Below are 19,786 nucleotides of genomic sequence, written 5' to 3'. Positions count from 1 at the left end.
TGATGAATGTGATTGCTCGCGAGGGAGACTCAGAAACCACCTCTTGCCTAACAAAACACCCTGGTGACCTTTTGAATCTATAGCACCACTGTGAACAGCACATAGTGTGCAATGAATCATCACGCATGCTGAAAAACACTCTTTCAGAAATAGGACTTTTAAAGGAAGGGGTGGGAAAAACATTCCATTGCCAGTTAAATGGCTCAAGGACTACCATAACACAAATAACACTCATTCAATAGTGCACTACAATATTTTCACAGAGGACAACATTAATTTTCCTCAATGTGGACATCTATTTGCAATTCAGACATGTTGTAAGATGAATCCCTTTTACAGCTTCCTGTGGTCACATGACCAAAATTTCAGTATGATTGGTGGTCATATGGAAGACTGTGTTACACTACAAGTCTCATTGCTCAGCTCTAACAGACAACTTTAAAGACGCACTTACATAGCAAATGACAGGAGCAGTAAAAAGCTCATCAGGTTGTAATAACAGTTCTCCCAAAAAGGTTTGGACCCACACATTGGTTCATCTACAGCTTCAAATACAATATGGATTGAGGCAATTCAGAGCCAGAGGGTTTTTACAAAGAATATTATAGAAAAAATAAAGAGGCAAACTCAATTCCATTTTATGATGTTTATTGATGAACTAGAAAATACTGAGATACCAAAAGAATTGAAAAACACTGATAATGCTGGCTGAGTCTGTTTAAAAAAACAAAAAACAAAAAAAACAAAACAAAGGCCAATAGTTCTCACGCACCAGTCAACAGCAATCTTTTAAATGGTTTCAAATTTTTTTTAATTGTCTTTTTTTTTTTTTTTACAAGATTAAATGTGTGTACAAAGTATATCAATACTCATCTCCCCCTCTCATAAAGGATCATTTACAAAACCTTGATGCTTTAAAAATTCAAATAATTTCAAAACTATAGCATTTAAACGTTGTATTATTTTTCTTTGTAACAGGACCATGTCAATGCTGAAGGAACAGCAGATGAAGACCAGTGAAGGACCAGCCTCCAGTCCACACTAACTCTCTGTCTGTCTCTCTCGCTCATCGTCTCCCACATTCATGAACACGTTCCTTCCCTCACTAGCAGCTACCACACACAATCCAAATACAGCAGTATTGCACATTAACCATGGAGGACAATTGTTCAGAGAGGGGGAATGTCAAAGAAAGAAAAAAAACGAATCATGCAAACAGTGAACTCTATAACGCTTCTACTTGGCTATACACTGTTTTCTAATAAGCCATTTAAACCTTATACATCATAAGATACGCTCAAACAGACCCTGGACGAGTAGCAGAGGACATCAGCGATTCATCCCTTATGCCTGCTACCAGCAGAGGCCACTGTCTCATTCAGTGACCCAAGGTAAAGGGATGAACTCTGACCTCCATTCAGTTACACTATGTCACAATAAGCAAAATATACTTTAGTTGATTGCTCTGTTATTATTCCTAGAAGCATATACGCGATTTCTAAAACATGCAGACAAAAAATACTCTTAAAAAGTGCTTTACAGCTTGTCTCAAGCTCAGAGTAAACGTTTGTTTTGAGGGGCACTTAAATTGTACAACTCGCTAAACAGGCAAAAACATTCAACACAGATCTGCATTTAAAAGATTGTGTCAAATCAAAAAGAGCTTGCTTAATGTTGCTTCAGATTCACTGTGCATTTGAAGATCATTTGGCATTTGAATCAGCTTTGGGTATGCGTAAAATCCTCAACCAAATTAGGTGATTTAGAAAAACAGTCCAAACCAGATTAGGCTGAGTATCGTTTTAAGCCTCAAGACCACACATACAATGATAAAACATGTTCAGAAATACAACCTATTGAATATCAACAAGATAATATCTCTTTAAGAGAGACTGGGAAATGTAATATGAAATGTACATGAAAAAAAATATACATTTCAGACTGTTCTTCTATACGTAATAGTGTCAACATTTCTATAATATAAAGAAATTTATGAAATACTGAGTAGGCCAAATATTTTCCAATCACAAAAGACTGGAAGTCTCTAGTGTCCATACCCTTCTTGATCTCATTCTCCCACAAAAAATGAGGGAAAAAATAAAATAAAACAACAGAAAGAACCAATAAGTATCCGATGAACATCATTCACAAAGACATCAAGGTATTCATCATGGCGAAAGAATTCAAAACAGACAATGGTTTAAAAGCCCAGGTGCAGTGACATTTCTTGCACAAGTGTAAAAATAAGAGAAAATATTAAAAATCAAAAACATGAAACGTTCAACCAAGGTGGGGAGGTAGAAAAAAATGACAGTTTAAAAAATTAGGCTGGTCAACTGTAGACAACAACAATAAAAAGTAGCCTCTAACCTCATCTTTTCTATATATCTTGGTAACCATAATAAAAAAAAAAAAAAAAAAAAAAGATCAGTACAGATCACTACATTTTTTGTTTCATTATTTTAAAAAGATACATACATAGTGTCCAAACACTGTCCGACCTTCAAAACAAAGACATTCATACCTCCTTTGAACCGTAAAAATGAGGCACAAATAAGAACCATAATTACAATTAAGCAAATAAGGTGTTTGCTAGTCTCTTCATCCATGCAAGGAAGCCATAAATCAAATACATTTGACTGGTCTTGATTAGAGAAGCAGCGAAAACATAGCCTGGTCCTAACTGCCTCTGATGATTGATGGCACTTTCTCTGGAGCATGATATCAATCAGAAGGACCTATTTTCAAAGACGACATTCAGACTTTGCTTTTAGGGACCAAGGTTAAGGCTATTAAGAACGAACCAGAAAATGCTTAGAATAAAAGCCGACCTAGAGAAAAAAAATAAACGTAGACGCAAAAAAGGCAAAAAACAACTCCGCGTTCAACTTTCAGAGCTAACAGATAACGTCACCTGTGCTGCTGCTATTTGTTTGAAGAAAGTGCTTTCATGCATGAGATGTACTTGCTTTCTGTGGGGGATAATTCTAGCAAAAAAGAGAAAGCAGAGTAAAATAGACATTATAAGCAAGCGTGGCCTGATTATATGTTGCTTTTAAACTCTCATTCTCTTGTCTCTCACTGACCCTGGGAAGCAATGAGAGAACTAAAATGGTTTTCCCGTCCACCTGAACAGGGGATTGTCAAGGGAAGTCTGTCCTGTGTAAGACCAAGGGCAGAATTTAAGTGCTTTCTGTTGTAAAACTGTATTATGGGACAACTGGCTTCGAACACGGTCAAATCCCACAAACCATTTGTCCTGTAATAGTAGTTTTGATATCAAGATTACATTACATTACGTCGAAAATGTAGTGGGCATCTGTAGATTCCAGTAACAACTTACAAAGATCCGTACTCTAAAATTAGTTCCTGATATTTGTTCAAATTTAAACATTATTCACAGTTTATTAAAGCTTTTTTCATTTAAATTTTTTTTATTTGCTGCTTTGAAAATAATTACGGTCACATAAATCTATGGTGCACGAAAATAAAATATATTTGTTCATATCGTATATACCTTGTATGCATGTATTTACAAACAGGCGTCATCTACATCTGTTTCCGTCCCAGTAGAGCCCTTGACTCTTAAAAAGAAACCTTTCTGCCTAAAGAAACCTTTTATTTCACGGCTGAGATGCAGGGATCGTATATAAATATTCAGATAGATCTTCTAAACTGCTTGGTGGAAAAATGACACACTTTCCTATTAAAAAAGAGTCCTTGCAGGCTCTCAGACCACAGTTCTGTCCTTAAGTGCATCTCACATGAGCCGCAGCTTTACGTCTGCTATCGTTTTACCCGTCTGAGTTCATTAGCCAGCTCTTGAAGTTCTGCCAGGGATCTAGCAGCAGTAGCTGGACAGCGGAGCATGTGGTGGGGATGACTCTTAGGGCAAAAGTGTGACGAGGCCTGTCAGCTTTAATTACTCTTTCTGTTGTTGGTCCCACGGCCAAGGAAGCTGGTTGCAAGCAGGCCTTCTCACCCGGAGAATGAGTCCTGCAGAAGTGGTGTCACCTCCATTTCAGCCGCACCGGTGATGGCTGAGGAAAACAGGGCTCAGCGGTGCAGATGCAGTTGACCTTCGAGACATTTTTGACGTGCTTTCACTTTCTTTGACACATTTTACTCTTCAACTTGAGATTCCTGAACAATGTGCCCCATTAACAGACCAAACACTTTCAATACCGTCAACCATCGCGTTTGAAATGATGTGCACACATGATGACATCTGTTGAAGTAGTTTCTCAACGGACGCTTTTGTCTTTGTCAGGACGTTTTCTGAACTCATCTGATTAGTCGGGCTTTGGGTAAAGCCAAAACATCTGTCTAGCCCTTGTTTCTCATTTGTTTAGCTCCACAGGTCTTATTTGTTGATCCTCAGCAGATAACAGGAACCCCATCCGTGTTGAATATCATTCCAGTGGTGGGTTCATAAGTGCCGGCCAGGTAGTAGAGGTCTTCGCTGTCTTGGTACTTCTTCGTTTTAATCATCTGCTCATATTGCTCAAGGCTGACCACCAGACATTTATGAGAAATGGTCTGGACGTCATTCTCATCAATGTGAGAGGACTGGTAGAGGGCCCGCTAAAAAGAGAAAGCATAGAGATTTATCAGTCTGCTTTCACCCAGACGAAGATGATCAAACCATTTACTGGATGGGTTTTCTTACCTCCATGAAGTCTTTTCTCTGGCTGGAAGCCTGCAGAACAGCAGGAAGACTTTGGCCAGACATTTGATCCCAGTTCTGCCAAACAAAATGTGATTAGTTACAAACCCAGATAAAGGCAAGACTGGGACAGATCAAGTACCATTCCAGTATTAACGTCATGATGCAGTGCCCACCAACCATTATTCTTGTTTAGCAAAGGGAGAAAAAAAAGTAACCTTTTTGTCATGAAGTTTCTTTCCAGGGTTGGTTTCCTCAGGATGATAGAACCACTTGACACGGACCACCATGTTGTTTCCCCAGGACTCCCACATGCTCTGGATGTGTCCAATGAAGGGGAGGTTGGGTCGTCCGGCAGACAGGAACACAGCACAGTCTCCAATACGGATCATTTCCTTCCCACGCATTATGGCTTTGTAGAAAAGCTTCTTTGCCTTCCCTTTCATTCCCCGCCTCTGTAAGAATTTGAAGGAAAAGCAAAGGATGTTTCTTCGGGCACTTTTATGTCCCAGGGGGTTGATTGTTATTAAAACTAACAGATTTTAACCTTTTTCCTTTTGTTATATGAAGGTTACATTAAAATGGTGTTGGAAACTTTTTACCAGGACTTAATACATATTTGCAAAACAAAAACAAAATTTAACTATCACTTAAAAAAGAGAGCGAGAGAGTGAAAGAAACATTAACCATTATAATTTTTTGGATAAAATTGTTTAGTGTTTTTATTTTCTCACAGTTGCTGCATTTTTTTTTTTATAACACCAAACATCTATGCCACTAAAAATGTCAAAAAGTAATGCGTCAATGAAGAGCATTATACAGTACTGTGCAAAAGTCTTCGGCCACTAGTATTATCACCTAAAAAAATGGTTTTAAGTCAGTTATTTGTATGTTTTGCTGTGTATCAGTAGTAAATATCAGTTTACATTTCCAAACATTATTTTTGCCATTAATTGTAATAATCCAGTGAGATTTTTGCTTGTGCAAGGAGTCTGACTGCAGCCAGTGCTCCACACAGAGATCTGATCTCATCATCATCATCAGTCTGTCTGGAATAACATGAAGAAACAGAACAAACTGAGACAGACTCAATCCAGAAGAACTCTGGCAATGTCTCCAAGAAACTGATGTGTGGAGCACTGGCAGCTGTCAGACTCCTTGCGAAAGCAAAAATCTCATTACAATTAATGGCAAAAATAATGTTTGCAAATGTAAACTGATATTTACTACTAACACACTACAGCAAAACAAAGAAATAACTGACTTAAAACCATTTTTTGTTGTTGAAAATACAAGTGGCCTAAGACTTTTGCACAATAATGTATACTGTATGTTACTAACTATATGTGACGTGAAAAACAAAAGACACTATTTTCATAGTGTAAAATTTCTAATCAAACTGTAATTTTGTCCAATTCTGCAAAAAGCTCAGTAATATTATTCAATTACGTGTATTTAGTATACATAAAATGCTAGATCTGAAATTAGCATAAGCAAGACAAAGGAGAATTTTTTTTTCCAGAAAACGAAATATAATATTTATCGTCATTTCAGTTGAGCCCAAAGTATACTTTGTTTTGTAATACACTGGAGTATGTGTTCAGTGCTCAGTGTAAATTTCATCATCAACAATGCTTGCATACTAGCAGCTCGCACTTCTTGAATTACTTGCATTAATTAATTTGGTCCAGGACTTTTTCACAGTTCAAAAAGAGAACATGGAGAAAGAACGATTGCAACAAACTACAGACACCTACATCAATGAGTGCTTGTGTGAGGTTTAAAGGATACATGTAGCTCTAGTTTAAATAAGTGAAAAGACGTATTTTTATCAGTCATAAAGAAATAGCAGACACTAGACACTTTGTAGTGCACGTGTCGAATGCCTGCATCCGTGTACGCTAACAAATTGAGACAGACTGAGAGGGTATACCCTCACATTAACATCAAAACTGAAGTATACTTTGGACTTTACACAATGCATTACATAATTTGAGATTAGGAATGGCCCTGGTGGGACTTCAAGAAAGACGCAATCCTAAAATCCACGGGCTTACCTGAGTAGGCTTTCCAAACCACTTCCACAGTTGTCTGGCAGGAAGGAAAGCAGAGATCTTGGGTCTGTTCTCGACGGAGGGAAGCCTCTGTCTTTTTGCCAGCTCCTTAGTTGTTGGGAGGTGGACTCCCTCTCGTCTTTTGGGGCGACCGACACCCTGCTTCACCTTCTGCGGTCTCTGGGGCTTCTGCTGCTGTGTGTCAGACGCCTGCTTGGCGCCAGGCCCCGTTTTTGACTCGACCTTCTCGTCTTCCTCCTCTTGAGGTGGTACATGCTCTGCGGATGGGGACGGTTGAGAAACAGCAACCAGTTCTTCATCTGAGCTACAGGACGATTCTTCATCGCTGGTGGTGGAGGATGATGATGAGGAGGAGGAGTGAGAACCAGCTGAGGATGAGGAACTGCTTGTGGATGAGCTGGAAGAGGTGGGACTTGAAGCCCGTGAGCTGCTGGAGCTGGTCGAGTCTTGTTTGGACTTCTTTTCCTGCGAGGCCCCTCGCTCCTCTTCTCCGTCGGACTCCGAGCTGCTGCTGCTGCTACTACAGTTGGGACACTCCAGTTCTTTCTTCACTTTCTCTCCGGAGTTGCTCACCTTCATCAGACCCTCACTGCCACTGCCAAGCTTACGAACACAGTAGGTGGACACGCTCTCGTTAGAAGTAGGCGGGTCTGCCTCACCTACCTTGTTTTTAGCTTTCAGTGTTTTGCCAGCAGTGGATATCGTAGTGTAGCTGACACCCATGACAGACTTGTTCTCTCTTTTGGAGAGGTTTTGGCCCTTCATCATCATGAGGGCTTTGGTCTTCTTGGTTTTGGGTGACATGACTCCTTCATGGTCTAGTTTGACAAGGATCTCGGTCTGGGGTTGTTTGCGTTGTGTTTTCACACCAAACCCAGATGCCTCCTCCTCAGGCTTTCGCAAGCGTTTGACCGGCTTTCCTTTCCCCGCAGGACTCGCAGTCTCATTGCTGGAAATAAAGGAGGCCAGAGAAGTGGAGGGCTCATTATAGAGATCCACAGACAGAACTTTTCCATAAAGCGGCGGCGAGTAGGCAGACTGCGGCTGGGAACGGACTTTGGCTAGGGGCTTGATTCCTGTGGTTTTCTTCTGGCTTTCATTAGATACAGGGATGGAGGGGCTGGCTTTGCAGACTTGCTTAATTTTTCTAGCTGGCGGTGGGATGCTTTTCTGGCCGGACAGGGGCCTCTCGAGGACCTGTGTTGGGGTTGGTGTGTCAGGCTTTTCATGCTCCTTTGGAGCGACTTCAAGCTCTGGAAAGCAGCACAGGAGGGAGGGTTTTAATATGCCAGACCAAAAACACACTTACCTCTATAAAAATGCTGAAAGGTTTAAAGCAGATCCTGTTTTGACAGTAAGCTCTTTCCAAGCAAAAGTAAGTGATTTACTATCTATGAAACCACCAATCTAGTCCACTTTTTGTAAGATCACTGCATTTCTAAATTAAGTGACACCAGCTTTGACATCTTAATATTTAATTTGAACCAAAGCAATAATAATTCATATTATATATATATATATATATATATATATATATATATATATATATATATATATATATATATATATATATATATATATATATATATAAAAAAGTCACTTCTATACCAGCTAAAATGTCATTGACAGCAAATGTTTGGTTCAAAGGAGTGGAAATTACCGGGCTTGGGTTTGGGTTTTCTTCCTCGGCCCCTGCTTTTCGGAGCAGACTCCTCTGTGTTTTTAGGTGATGTCTCTTTGCCATCAGGTACATCCTTACTGCACTTCCTTCCTCGCTTTTTGGTGCTGGCCACGAGGAGAGCAGGGGACGGTTCGGCACCTGTTCAGATAAATTCAGTTTAGAAAACATTAATAGACACAATAATGATATTTGTGATTGACAAAACTGACACATACAAAAATACTGGCACATTTCTATGTGATTCTCTACTACAAATATTATTATGAAAATTTTCATACACAGACATTTTCACAATCAAACACATATACACACACACATTCATATTTAACCAGGGCTCTTAAATATTACACACAAGACTTCAAATCTCTCGGTCTCACTCTCAATCATATGTAACCCTCTAGCAACTAGCGGAAAAACATCCATCATCAAGCTTCAAGTGCAAAACCAAACACAAATCAGTGGCTGCATGGACTCAAAATCAAACAGTACACATATGGGCTGTTTACCTAACTTCAACATTCAGGTAATGTTTCATCAGCTCCTTCGTGCCTTGGCTTTTACTACCGGCTTCGCTGAATACTCACATTGAATCTTGTAGTCCGCCGGCAGCAGCCTAATATGAGAGAGCGGGATTCGGCCAGTGTCTCCATCGTCAAACTCAACTGTAATCAAATCGTCCACTTCTTCCATGTCTGAGCTCCCTGTGGACAATTAACAGGGTTGACGACTGACACAAAAGAACATGCATCACCTCAATTTACATTTCCACTGAGTGAAACAGCAAACAGTGCTGCGCGAAAAGAGCCACCGCATATTTCTCAGTGGTGCAGCAGCGGCTGGAGGGATTCATACAGGGCCTTTTCATTTTCATTGGCTGATGCCGGCAGTAGCAGCGACCTCCCTTTAAGAGTTTCTCGACAAGTCTCCAGCTCACTCCTTCCTCAGCGGGAGGGAAAATAAATAATAATAGAGCAGAGCTCTGCACGTAGCTAACCACACCATCCTTCATTCCCCGGCTCGGTTTGGCAGTGCTTATGGGCTTGGCTAAAAGATTTAGATTAAAGGAAATGAAACAGCCCTGAAAGGTTCTCTTACTACGCTTCTGTGCGAAGGACAGTTGACATCTGTGCATATTTTTTTTCCATTTGAGAAACGCAGATGCAGTAAAACGCGTTGGTTAATAGTCTGTAATAGCCAGTGAAAGGTGCTCAATTAAGCGGAACAGGAAAAGCGTACCTCTGACGACCGTGCCAGGGTAGAGGCAACGGTACTGCTGGCTCCAGTAGGCTGCAATCCGGGTCCCCTGGGGAAGGTATCTAACGGAGGGGGGTTTCACATCAATAATCTGTAGGACAAAAGCGGTGTGGATCAGAGAGGATTATTAAATCAACACCTGTGTGCTTTCAGACACTTTTGCGGTCGTCTATCTTCTAAGCTGAATAACTAATTAATCATTTTCTGGAGAGGAAATGTACATTTTGTGTATATAATCCATCTTAGAGAGGCGGTAATGGTAAAGGTTGCTCTTGGCAGTAGTCCGCTTCCAACGGTACATTAGCAAGGAAAGGCTGTAGCCACTAAAGCGTGTGTGCCTAAACCAACAGAGGTACTGGAGCAAAACATGCCCTTAGTGTAATAGCAGGGGAAGGTGCTAAACAGCTTCTATATTACACCGTGCCCCGGGCCAGTTAGCAGAGAGAGGAAACGAGGAGTGTGCCTGGAGTAAAACACACAGGCCTGTTGTAGTGAGCCGTAATGTGTATGTGTGTGAACGAATGATGTAGGGCAGTGTGGCGTACTGACCGCCTCCTGTAGCAGCTGTTCCAGGCAGTAGATATGTGGCCTGTTCCCCCTCTCGCCCTCCACTACCACGCTGTATCTGTAAGACAGGACACAGTCATGAGCCCAAAACATAAATCTGGGGAATGCACATCCTGTTTTCATGGAAATATTAACAGTGATATAAAATTTGCAACCCATTTTAATTCCATATTGTGACACATTTTAGAATGCAACCGGATATTCAAATGTAACAACTAAAAATGTAGGCCAGGACTTTATTTTATACATTAGGAATTTATTTGATGGTGAAAAGTAATTGTTATAACTGCTATAATTATTATATGAAATATTATCTGGCATGAAATTACTGCAAATTCAGGCAAGTAGACACATCAGAGTGCAACGAAATCATCAAAATAAATAATAAATAAAAATAATGTAGGGTTAGGACTTCTTTTCTATTGGATTCTATGCATTGTTTGTTGATTTGATGGAGGCAGATCTGAATGCGAGCTTGCAGTAAATTGTTAGAAATGGGGCGGGTTTCAACAGACTAAATGTAAAAAATCCTGTAAGCGTCAACGGAGAGCAGTATGTTATTCACAATCAATGGCATCTAATTCTAGATCAATAACATGCATTTTAAAATAGATGAAGGTGATAGGTGAAGTTTCATTTAATGCATGCATCAAATATGATGACATTTGTACAAAGGCTGCTTTAACCACAACAACAGACAAAAACAATGGCTGTGGAGCTATACGGCTATTGGTTAACATGAACTAATAGCCTGCACATCTTAGCCGATGTCAGTAAGAAATGAATGTTGAGAAAGTTAATACAATGTGATGAATGATTAAGAAGACCATTGTTTTTTTGTTTGTTTTTTATATGCACACACATGAAGTAATAAAGTGAATGATAGGTGAGAACATGCATGAAACTGTCGAAGGAAGCTGTCTGCACTCTGCAACCAGTGCATAATGGTTTGTCTAAAAATATAATGTAGTAGGCTGTAGACAGGAGATGCAGAGCGACTAAACCAAAAGACAGGGCTCTTTTGAGAAGCGCACTGAGCTTTGAATCAGTCTTTATTCACAATACCCAAAGGAGCTTGGTTTTCTTTCCAACCACCCTCCCTTCCTTATTCAAGCTCAACCTCAGTGTTACAATTTGAAGGGGCTTGCCCCCCTTTTTGAGAATGCCTTGCTCGATAAATTTGCAGCGGTTTTATTGTCTTTAATGTCAAGAAGTCAGAGCAGAGGGGATATGCAAGTTAAGTCCGTTTCTCGACACCGCATGTGAGAGCCAAAATGGGTTCTGAGTCTCTGACGCAAATGGAAAAAGGGAATAAAAAGAGGCAGACCAGGCTAAGTAAGTGTGCAGGCGGACAACAATCCAAATATAGGTTTGTCTCTACAGATTTGGAATATCACTGGAATATTATTTCTGGAAGTTGTCAGTTTTCACCTTTGTACAATCTGCAACACCCACTTCCAGCTAAATTAGTTTCCACTGCCAAAGTGAACCAACAAGCAAACACATCAATAGAGAGAGAAAGAGAGAAACAACAGTGACTGGTTCTTTAAAGTGCAGGTCACTCTTTATTATTGGATGCAAGCACACAGGCTTTATAAATCAGAATGGGCTCATACATGCAGCTTCATGTGTGACATTCAAGATGAGGCTTCTGGTAAAAAATAAAAAGGGGGTGGGGGGGGTTAGGGACAGTTGGATGTTTGGCCCTTTTTCATTTGGATTCATGAAGGTGCCTGCAGTTCAAGTATGGACCCAAAGCCAGGCTTCAGAGGTGTCCATCACTGACTGGCAGCCTTATTACTGTGACATGGACCTGGGAGGTGATGTGGGACAGTGTCCCCCAGATCACTTCCTCCAGGATCTGGCCTGAGGGGGAGGACTCTGCTGGCCAAACCTGATTGGTTCTGTCTGCAAATGTGCAAAGCCTGGGATAAATTCACACCAGCTGCATCAGGGAGGGGAGAAAGATCGACCGGACAAGCAGGGTTAAATATCTGTCAAGTCTGTGGATGGCTTGCCTGATGTGGGCTTAGGACAAGGTTTGTAAAGTGGAAGGGATTCTTACGGCAATTACAGCATTCTGCTTTAAAACATTTTTGTGTAACAGCCAAATGTGCAAAATGTATAATATTCCCAAGAAACTCATCTTCCTAAATAGCAAGTCTCTTTGTTCTCACATAATAAAAATAATTTAGCACAGATCAAGTTTTACATCCATTGTTTTATTTATTTGGGAAGCAGCCTTACCCAGCTTTCTCCGTGTGGGTTTAATTTGGTGTCGAAATTTCTTGAAACTGTACTTGATGATTCACACACATATACTCACTCACACATACTAAAACATCACTTCATATAAATAAATACTTCAGCATTTCAGAAAAACATATCAATGGAGACAACTGCTCAAAAGAAAGTAGTGTATAGAAGCACAAAATGCAATTTGCCATATATTTCAAATCTTCGATTATTTTCGGAACAATAAAAGATGGGGGGGGGGGGTCCAATTTTTCTCTCTCTCTTTACATAGAACAACAACAACTCTAAAACTAAATATGCAACAGAGAAAAAGGATGGAGTGAAAGCTTCAATTAGTTTGCCATTACCCATAAATAATGGGCCTGTCCCATTAGCATGGTTTTCACGTCTGAAAGTCTGACAATGGCTGTGCCAAAGGACTTTTCTGAGCAGAACACAAAGGCTTCATGCACGCCAAGGCTCAGGCTGAGAACAGACACTTTTCCTTACCCTGGATTTCAGTTCCAATTCGACACCGGCTGTGTGAGTTATTGACTGCACAATTAAGCAGTCTGCTCTCATGTACTAGAAGTATGTTCATGGCTGCAGAAGCCCAGGCTCTCCACAACAGGCTCTGTTAATGTAGACAGGCGAGGCATATAAACAACATCGGCGGCATATAAACATCTGAGTGTCCAAGCATGGATATTCAACCTCTGGATAAAGTGTGTTGTGTAGCACAAGCATCACAAAATTTAATTTCCAGAGGGCAGATTGGACAACAAGCGATATGTTGCAGTCAAGTTCTCCGCACTAGCGCCTGTTCTCATCATATTAAATCTCGTAAGCAGCTCTCACCATCACACCAAACTACCCACTTTTGAAGAGCTGCGGTAACACAGTCCTGCACAAAGGCACCTTCTCTTTCTTTGGCTGGAACTGCTATTTTTAGTACAAGAGACACATGCATAGTGAGCGATAGGGGAGAGATATTTCACTGCCAATATATGACAAACATATCTCATTAAGCCATGCAATTGTGCTGCAAATGAACAAATAAGCCCCCAACTATCTCCTCCCTTAATTTAGGAATACACGTTTAAGAACTGATATCCAGATTTTGTGAGAAGGGATTGTGATGGGCGTCTGAATGATGGCAGCTCCTTGCTTTCGGACTGATAAGAGGAAGATGCATTTCCGTGCTGCATGCTAAACAGTTATTGAGCAACTGTGGGCCGTCGCTCTAATGAAACTAAAATGGAGGACAACACATTTTACAGAGGGCAGAAATGCAACAGACCACCTCTCATTAAATATCCCCCGACCAGATGCTGCACCAGTTTGACATTTCTCACCAAATGAGATTATCCTTTATAGGGATGACTTTGAGAGGAACTCTCTCACCCCTCAATAGACTAAAACTTATTCATCCAAGTGGATAATAGGCCATGGGAGACAAAGTGCAAACAAAACAAAACTGCCCATTTCTGTCATTGCCTCCCTCAAGGCACCTCACAGCCCTTCTGTTTCCTGACCAAACAAAACGTTGCACTTCCAAATTTTTCCATGGAGATCTCTGAACTGGACCTTACAATAGGAAAAACCTGGCAAAAGTGGCTCAACTGAGCATTTTTTAAATCGGGCACATGAATGCTGAACGCCAACTTTTTTTAGCAGCCTTTGTTCTAAGCATTGAACCAAACCAACCGGCTCCGAGGTTAATCAAAACATAACACTTCATTCAGAGGACAACACTTTCTCCTCACATGAAGTACCGAGAATTATGCAATCAAATTAATTTTGTATCAATGTAATGTATTTTCTTCCAATAAAAAAAATATATTACTAATTTGGTTAGGAAATTTAAGGTAGTTTTACGCAGCCATCAGTGCGGTGAGTTCTGTTCTCATGATAACTTCATAATCAGTGGATCTCACTTATGGACTGACAATAATGTACATGTTTAATTTGTCAATTAAACATTATTTAAAAAAAAAATTACATATACTAACTTATTGGCTTAATGTACCTTTGCCAAAGACTGTTCATATACCAAGATAGTTCGCTCATATTCCTATGAATGTAAGAAACTGCAACATGCAATATGATATAGTGCGATGAATAATAAAAACAGCTAATTGCCAATTAGTGATGTCATCGTGTCACTGCAACTTCTGTTGAAAGTGCAGGTTCCCACAGAAACAGCCAATGTCCTGAGACACATGCTTGGCCATCCTTAGATGGCTAAGGACTCAGCTGCTCGGATTGAGTTGGGGAGGTCATTCCACGAGGTGGGAACATTTAATTTAAAAGTCTGTAAAAGTGATTTTGTGCTTCCTTGGGATGGCACAATCAAGCAAAGTTCACTTGCAGAACGCAAGCTTCTAGAGGGCACAATATACATAAAATATCATGTTTTTTTTTTTTTTTTTAACATAAATCCAGCTATTATAAGCAACTCTTAAGGAAGACACAGTAGAGGGTATAAAGAGAATGGAAACAGCTCAGGTGGGGGGTCTCTTACATGTCAGGAGAGTGAACCGTGTTGACATGGCCAGCATACAGGAGTTTGTCATCCATAGGGATGAGGACCCGTAACCCATCCTGCAGTTCATCTTTGTTAATGACACAGTTCCGAGGGGCTGGGAAAAACAGAACAGAAGAAGATGAGAAGAAAGACATGCTGAAACCTGTGCTACTAAATAAAACCTGAGACATCTCGTCACTACCTTAAAACTGCAAATGATAGAGACAATAACCATCTCCCAAAACCCACGGAGCTGTTTATGGATGCAACATTTTAATGTGAAAACAGTTCCCAAAGGTAATTTAAGACAGCATCACATGTATTACCTGCACACAAGTTAATCCCAGAATGCATTTTGACAAGGTAAAAGTACCCCCCCCCCAAAAAAAAATTCAAAGAATTAAAATGAAATCAGTTCACAATCTTGAATTGTGCCTCTCTCTTGTGGGAGGGGCTGTTTGTGTCTCACACACACACACACACACAGTGTTGCTGTCAACGCAGAATGTTCTAAATCAGTCACTTGTAAGGTTTCATGACGATTATTATGATACCCTCATTGTAGATAGCAAGCAGCTCACAAGGTTTTCAAATGAAGTTAATGCATGCAGTAACTCTCAGCTCGTCCTATTAACGTATGAAAGCAATCAGGCCGAATCAATTTTCAGATTCTTCATGCTGGATTAAGATAAAATAGGGTGGGAAATTATCACTCCTTAACGTCATTCAAAAGACATTCACTTTTAATTGCATGCATGGATAAGAAAATGAAGTCTGATTTAGTCATAAAAAAGCAATTAAAAATGGGGGAGCAATGAAGGGAACCTTGCTGACAAGAGGGAATGTGAAAGCGTCTCACCGGGGGTGCAGGGTCTTTCGGGCTGAGTGCTCACAGGGGGATTCTCATCCTCGGAGAAGCTGCTGTCCTGGTTGGGCTCAAAGTCCTCATCAGCAGCCATACTTTCCATCAGTTTGCTGACAGCACCGCCCTTCCCTCGAGCCTGCTGGGGGAATTCAAGCACATTTTGCCCCAATTCGTGTGACAATGAAATATTGAACACTGAGCCATTGTTGGTCGAGTTCTAAAGATGAGACCCACGTGCTTAATAGAGGAGCATTGATTCAGTAAAACCCATTTAGATGAGTGACATGCTCGGCTCGCGAGATGTAGGATTTCTTGATTTCGAATGCAGCAAATACCCAGAGGAGTTCCCGAGCTTCTGCACTGTGCATTAAAACACGTGATTTATACATAAGATGAAGAATAGCAGCGGCGGAGATTTATCTTGAGAAGAAATAAATTGTGCAGAAGGGGCTGGAGAAATGGATGGAGCGAGATGGCGTTTGGTTAATTTCACTGCTTTCCCGCTGAGTGTGCAGTCTAATTAGGCTTGCTGCTCAACTGCACTCACCCCTGTTCTCTCTCCTTCTCCTTTCCCATCACACCTCCCTCCCTTTGGTCACGGTGGGTACTGAGAGCAGGCCCATACAGACTGGGACAGGAGTGCAGGAAGGGGCAGCTCATTTAAATGCAAGGCTTTTCCCAATAGGCCTTGAGCCTGCCAGGTAAAATTATTCAGATACCTTTCAGTGTTTCTCCTTGGCATCACAGTGTAGCACAGGAAGGGTGTTTCAAATATTTAATTGTGTCATGTCAAAAATGTGAGTTAATACACAGTGCATCATTTTTTTATGTACTAAGAGTGTTAAGGCTGACCAAACAAAAGCAAAAGGAGGATATTTTTGTCATTGATCATAAAAGTGGTAGCTATAATATAATTTAATATAATAAAAAAAAAATGAGCTTGGGATGATTGTTTTGCGAAGAAGTCTCCAATGCTCACCAAGACAGCATGTGACATATTATTACGATTTAAAATACATTTTCTCTAATGTTATTTATTCCTTTGATGCAAAGCTGAATTTTCAGCATCATTACTTCAGTCTTCAGTGTCACATGATCCTTCGGAAATCATTCTAATATGCTGATTTGCTGCTCAAGAAACATTTCTTCTTATTATTAATGTTGAAAACAGTCATGCTACCTAACATGTTTGTGGAAACAATGACAACATTTTTTTTTAGGATGATATGATGAATATAAAGTAAAAAATAAAAAACGTTTAAAATATTTTGTAACAATATAAGTGTCTTTACTGTCACTTTGTTTACATTTAATGCCTCCTCGTTGAATAAAACTAATAATAATAATAATAATAATAATAATAATAATAATAATAATATATAATAAATATATATATTTTACATAATAAAACCATTAATTTCTTTAAATAATAAAAAAATCTTACTGACGACAAACTTTTAAATGAAATTAAATAAAATTAACTGAACTTATTAACCCAGTTGATGTTTGTTGGTAGATCTTGGAATTGACTCATTTCTGTTCATCTGCCAAAAAACCTGTAAAATATTGTTCAATATATCACTTATTAGCCAAGTTACCTCTCTGGTTTTGGGCTTCACCTTGCTCTTGCGCCCTGGGCTGACAGGGAGAGCTCCGGTGCTGTCTGAGGGTGTACTGGAGAGCTGGGGTGGGGACAGACACAGTGGGGTCTCCTTAATCCTCTTCTTCTGGAACATTCACACCAGATACAAAGCCAAACTATCAGCATAGTCTACAGTGGAAAGCCTTACAAATGCATGACACTATTGGGCTCTGTTCTACCAGATATTACAGCCATTCAATAACAGTGGATAGAGAAGTAAACATTAATAGGCAGTTATGCACTGAAAACTATAAAAAGGGTAGAGGGTAGAACGGTGATGGCTGGTAATTGTAGCCTGGCAAGCGGCAGTCATCCTTTTGTGTCCAACAACATGACACTCACAGCAGGAGGCTTTCTTGTCCGACAAATGTATTAGGACACCTGCTGGTATCAAGCACCCTCACTCTTTCCTTGGGTCTGGGACATAGGATTTGATCTACATCAATAAAACAAGGGCTTACCGTGTTGGGGTCTTTCACATCCTTGCCTTTGGCCAGCTCCTTAGGGCTCTGCAGGGATGCTTTGGAGCCACGTGCAGGTTTGGAAGTAAGCGGAAGAGGAGTTTTGCTGGACGGGGAGATGGGGTTGGCTTGGGCAGCATCGTGAAGGAAGATGCGTTCGCTCCTCCGCCGTGTCCATTGTTCGTCTTCGCTCCCGTCAGCAGTAAGGTCGAAACTGAACTCCCGGGGAGACTTAAGTTTCTTGGGTTTGCGTCCCCGCTTGCTGGGGCTGGAGTCGTCACGCATGATGCTCGCCGGGGGCAAGAGCGGGAGCTCAGGAGCCGACCGCTTGCCATGCAAAAGCGATGGAAACTTCTTTCTCCTCTTAACATCGCACTCCGAATCTGTAAACTCGAACTCTGTGCCTACAATCCAGAAGACATGACTTTTATTACTAAAGCATGCAAATTAAATGCACTCGCACATAAACGCAAAGTGCCTTTTATGAAAAACATACCAGCAATGTAAATACTAAGCCACCTACATGTGCTCAACTCATTTGCAAACGAAGAACGACAATATAATTTGCACATGTGAGAAATAAACAGGGCCAGATGTGGGAGCAGAATTAAGGCCAAATGTTGTTGAAGGGTCTTGGAATATTTAATGAAGGGGGCTGTTGGTTTCTGCTGGCAGGGCTGTCGCATGCACTGCTGGGGAACCGCTCCGGATCACAGCCCAACCTCAAAGCAAGGCCTGTCAGCATCACATTCTCAGCGAGTGCAAGTGGCGCGGCAAACACACACACACATATATGCGTAGAGGGGATAATGACACTACATTCTCAAGGTGGGGCACTAGTGATGTAATTGATCCAAGCACCTTTCAACTCCCTCACGCACATGCACGACACAGTGCAACAAAAGACAACTAATAACAATGCATCATCTTGTCACCTGGGAATTCAAGTCGCAAGGCCTTAGAAAAGCAGCTGATGTCACATTCGAGAGATTACAGATGAACCTAAGTGTGTAGGAAAAGATCCAATCCATTCAGAAAGTGCACTTCCTTACCCAGAAGGCTCTGCCGTTCCTCTTTCTTCTTGGCTTTCTGTTTAGCCTCCAGCTGGACAACGGAGAGTGGATTGGTGACAATGGGGCTCGGGATAGCGCTGGCGGCAAAACGTGCCAGAAGACCCAGCCCGCTCTCTTCTACGGAAGATGAACACAGGCCGTCGCTTTCATCAAGCTCGTAATCATACCCATCTTCATCCTCGTCATCATCATAATCATCCCGCTCGGTAAAATACTCTGTTAACAAATGGAAACAAACTCTTTTAGGATTTTTGACTTGTGAAAATGAAGTTCAGAAACTGATGATGAAGCCGGTGACATTCCATCATATAAAGCGGGGCTCTTCAACTCTAGCCCTGGATGACCATTGTCCTGCTGAGTTTAACGCTAACCCCGACTAAACAAGCTAATAAATGTGCTCTTAAAAACAAAGGTTGCATAAGTATTATGATATATATATGTGTGCGTGTGTGCATGTATATGTAAACATGGAATCTTTGGTGCCAATAAATAACTTTTATTTTTAAGAGTGTACAGACAAGTGGGTTGAATCTAGATTGTTTTTAAAGTCAGCAAGATACTGGCCCTCCAGGACTGGAGTTGTAGTGCCCAGGTTTAAAGTGATAGTTCACCCAAATAAGAAAATTCTGACTTTATTTTGCTCACCCTCATCCCAAACCTGTATTAGTTTATTACTTCTACTGAACAAAAAAAGATAATTTGAAGAATATTTTTATTTTTTGTCCATACAATGGAAGTCA

At 40.7% G+C, this 19,786-nt stretch overlaps 1 protein-coding gene across 7 annotated transcripts in view; it reads right to left on the bottom strand.

Annotated features, from left to right (window-relative positions):
• Window positions 1-631: 631 nt before the first annotated feature.
• The window catches only part of LOC127951993 (trinucleotide repeat-containing gene 18 protein), a 64,290-nt gene continuing 45,135 nt past the window's right edge, over window positions 632-19,786 (bottom strand). For 2 of the 7 annotated variants that reach the window (XM_052550180.1, XM_052550190.1), the window contains exons 18-30: window positions 19,026-19,262; window positions 17,974-18,377; window positions 17,469-17,597; window positions 15,865-16,009; window positions 15,003-15,120; window positions 10,226-10,301; window positions 9,659-9,767; window positions 9,007-9,123; window positions 8,402-8,560; window positions 6,724-7,994; window positions 4,885-5,121; window positions 4,670-4,744; window positions 632-4,584 (exon numbers count right to left, since the gene is read on the bottom strand). In XM_052550180.1, coding sequence (XP_052406140.1) covers window positions 4,378-4,584; window positions 4,670-4,744; window positions 4,885-5,121; window positions 6,724-7,994; window positions 8,402-8,560; window positions 9,007-9,123; window positions 9,659-9,767; window positions 10,226-10,301; window positions 15,003-15,120; window positions 15,865-16,009; window positions 17,469-17,597; window positions 17,974-18,377; window positions 19,026-19,262 — 3,284 coding nt within the window. In that variant the 3' untranslated portion in view covers window positions 632-4,377. The remainder of the gene's footprint in view (window positions 4,585-4,669; window positions 4,745-4,884; window positions 5,122-6,723; window positions 7,995-8,401; window positions 8,561-9,006; window positions 9,124-9,658; window positions 9,768-10,225; window positions 10,302-15,002; window positions 15,121-15,864; window positions 16,010-17,468; window positions 17,598-17,973; window positions 18,378-19,025; window positions 19,263-19,786) is intronic. The other 5 variants (XM_052550201.1, XM_052550220.1, XM_052550229.1 and 2 more) reach the window with 5 other exon arrangements.

Source organism: Carassius gibelio, chromosome A3, assembly GCF_023724105.1.
Source record: "Carassius gibelio isolate Cgi1373 ecotype wild population from Czech Republic chromosome A3, carGib1.2-hapl.c, whole genome shotgun sequence".
Lineage (NCBI taxonomy): Eukaryota > Metazoa > Chordata > Actinopteri > Cypriniformes > Cyprinidae > Carassius > Carassius gibelio.
Note: the sequence above shows the minus strand (reverse complement) of the source record. Positions and strands in the feature narration are given on the sequence as shown.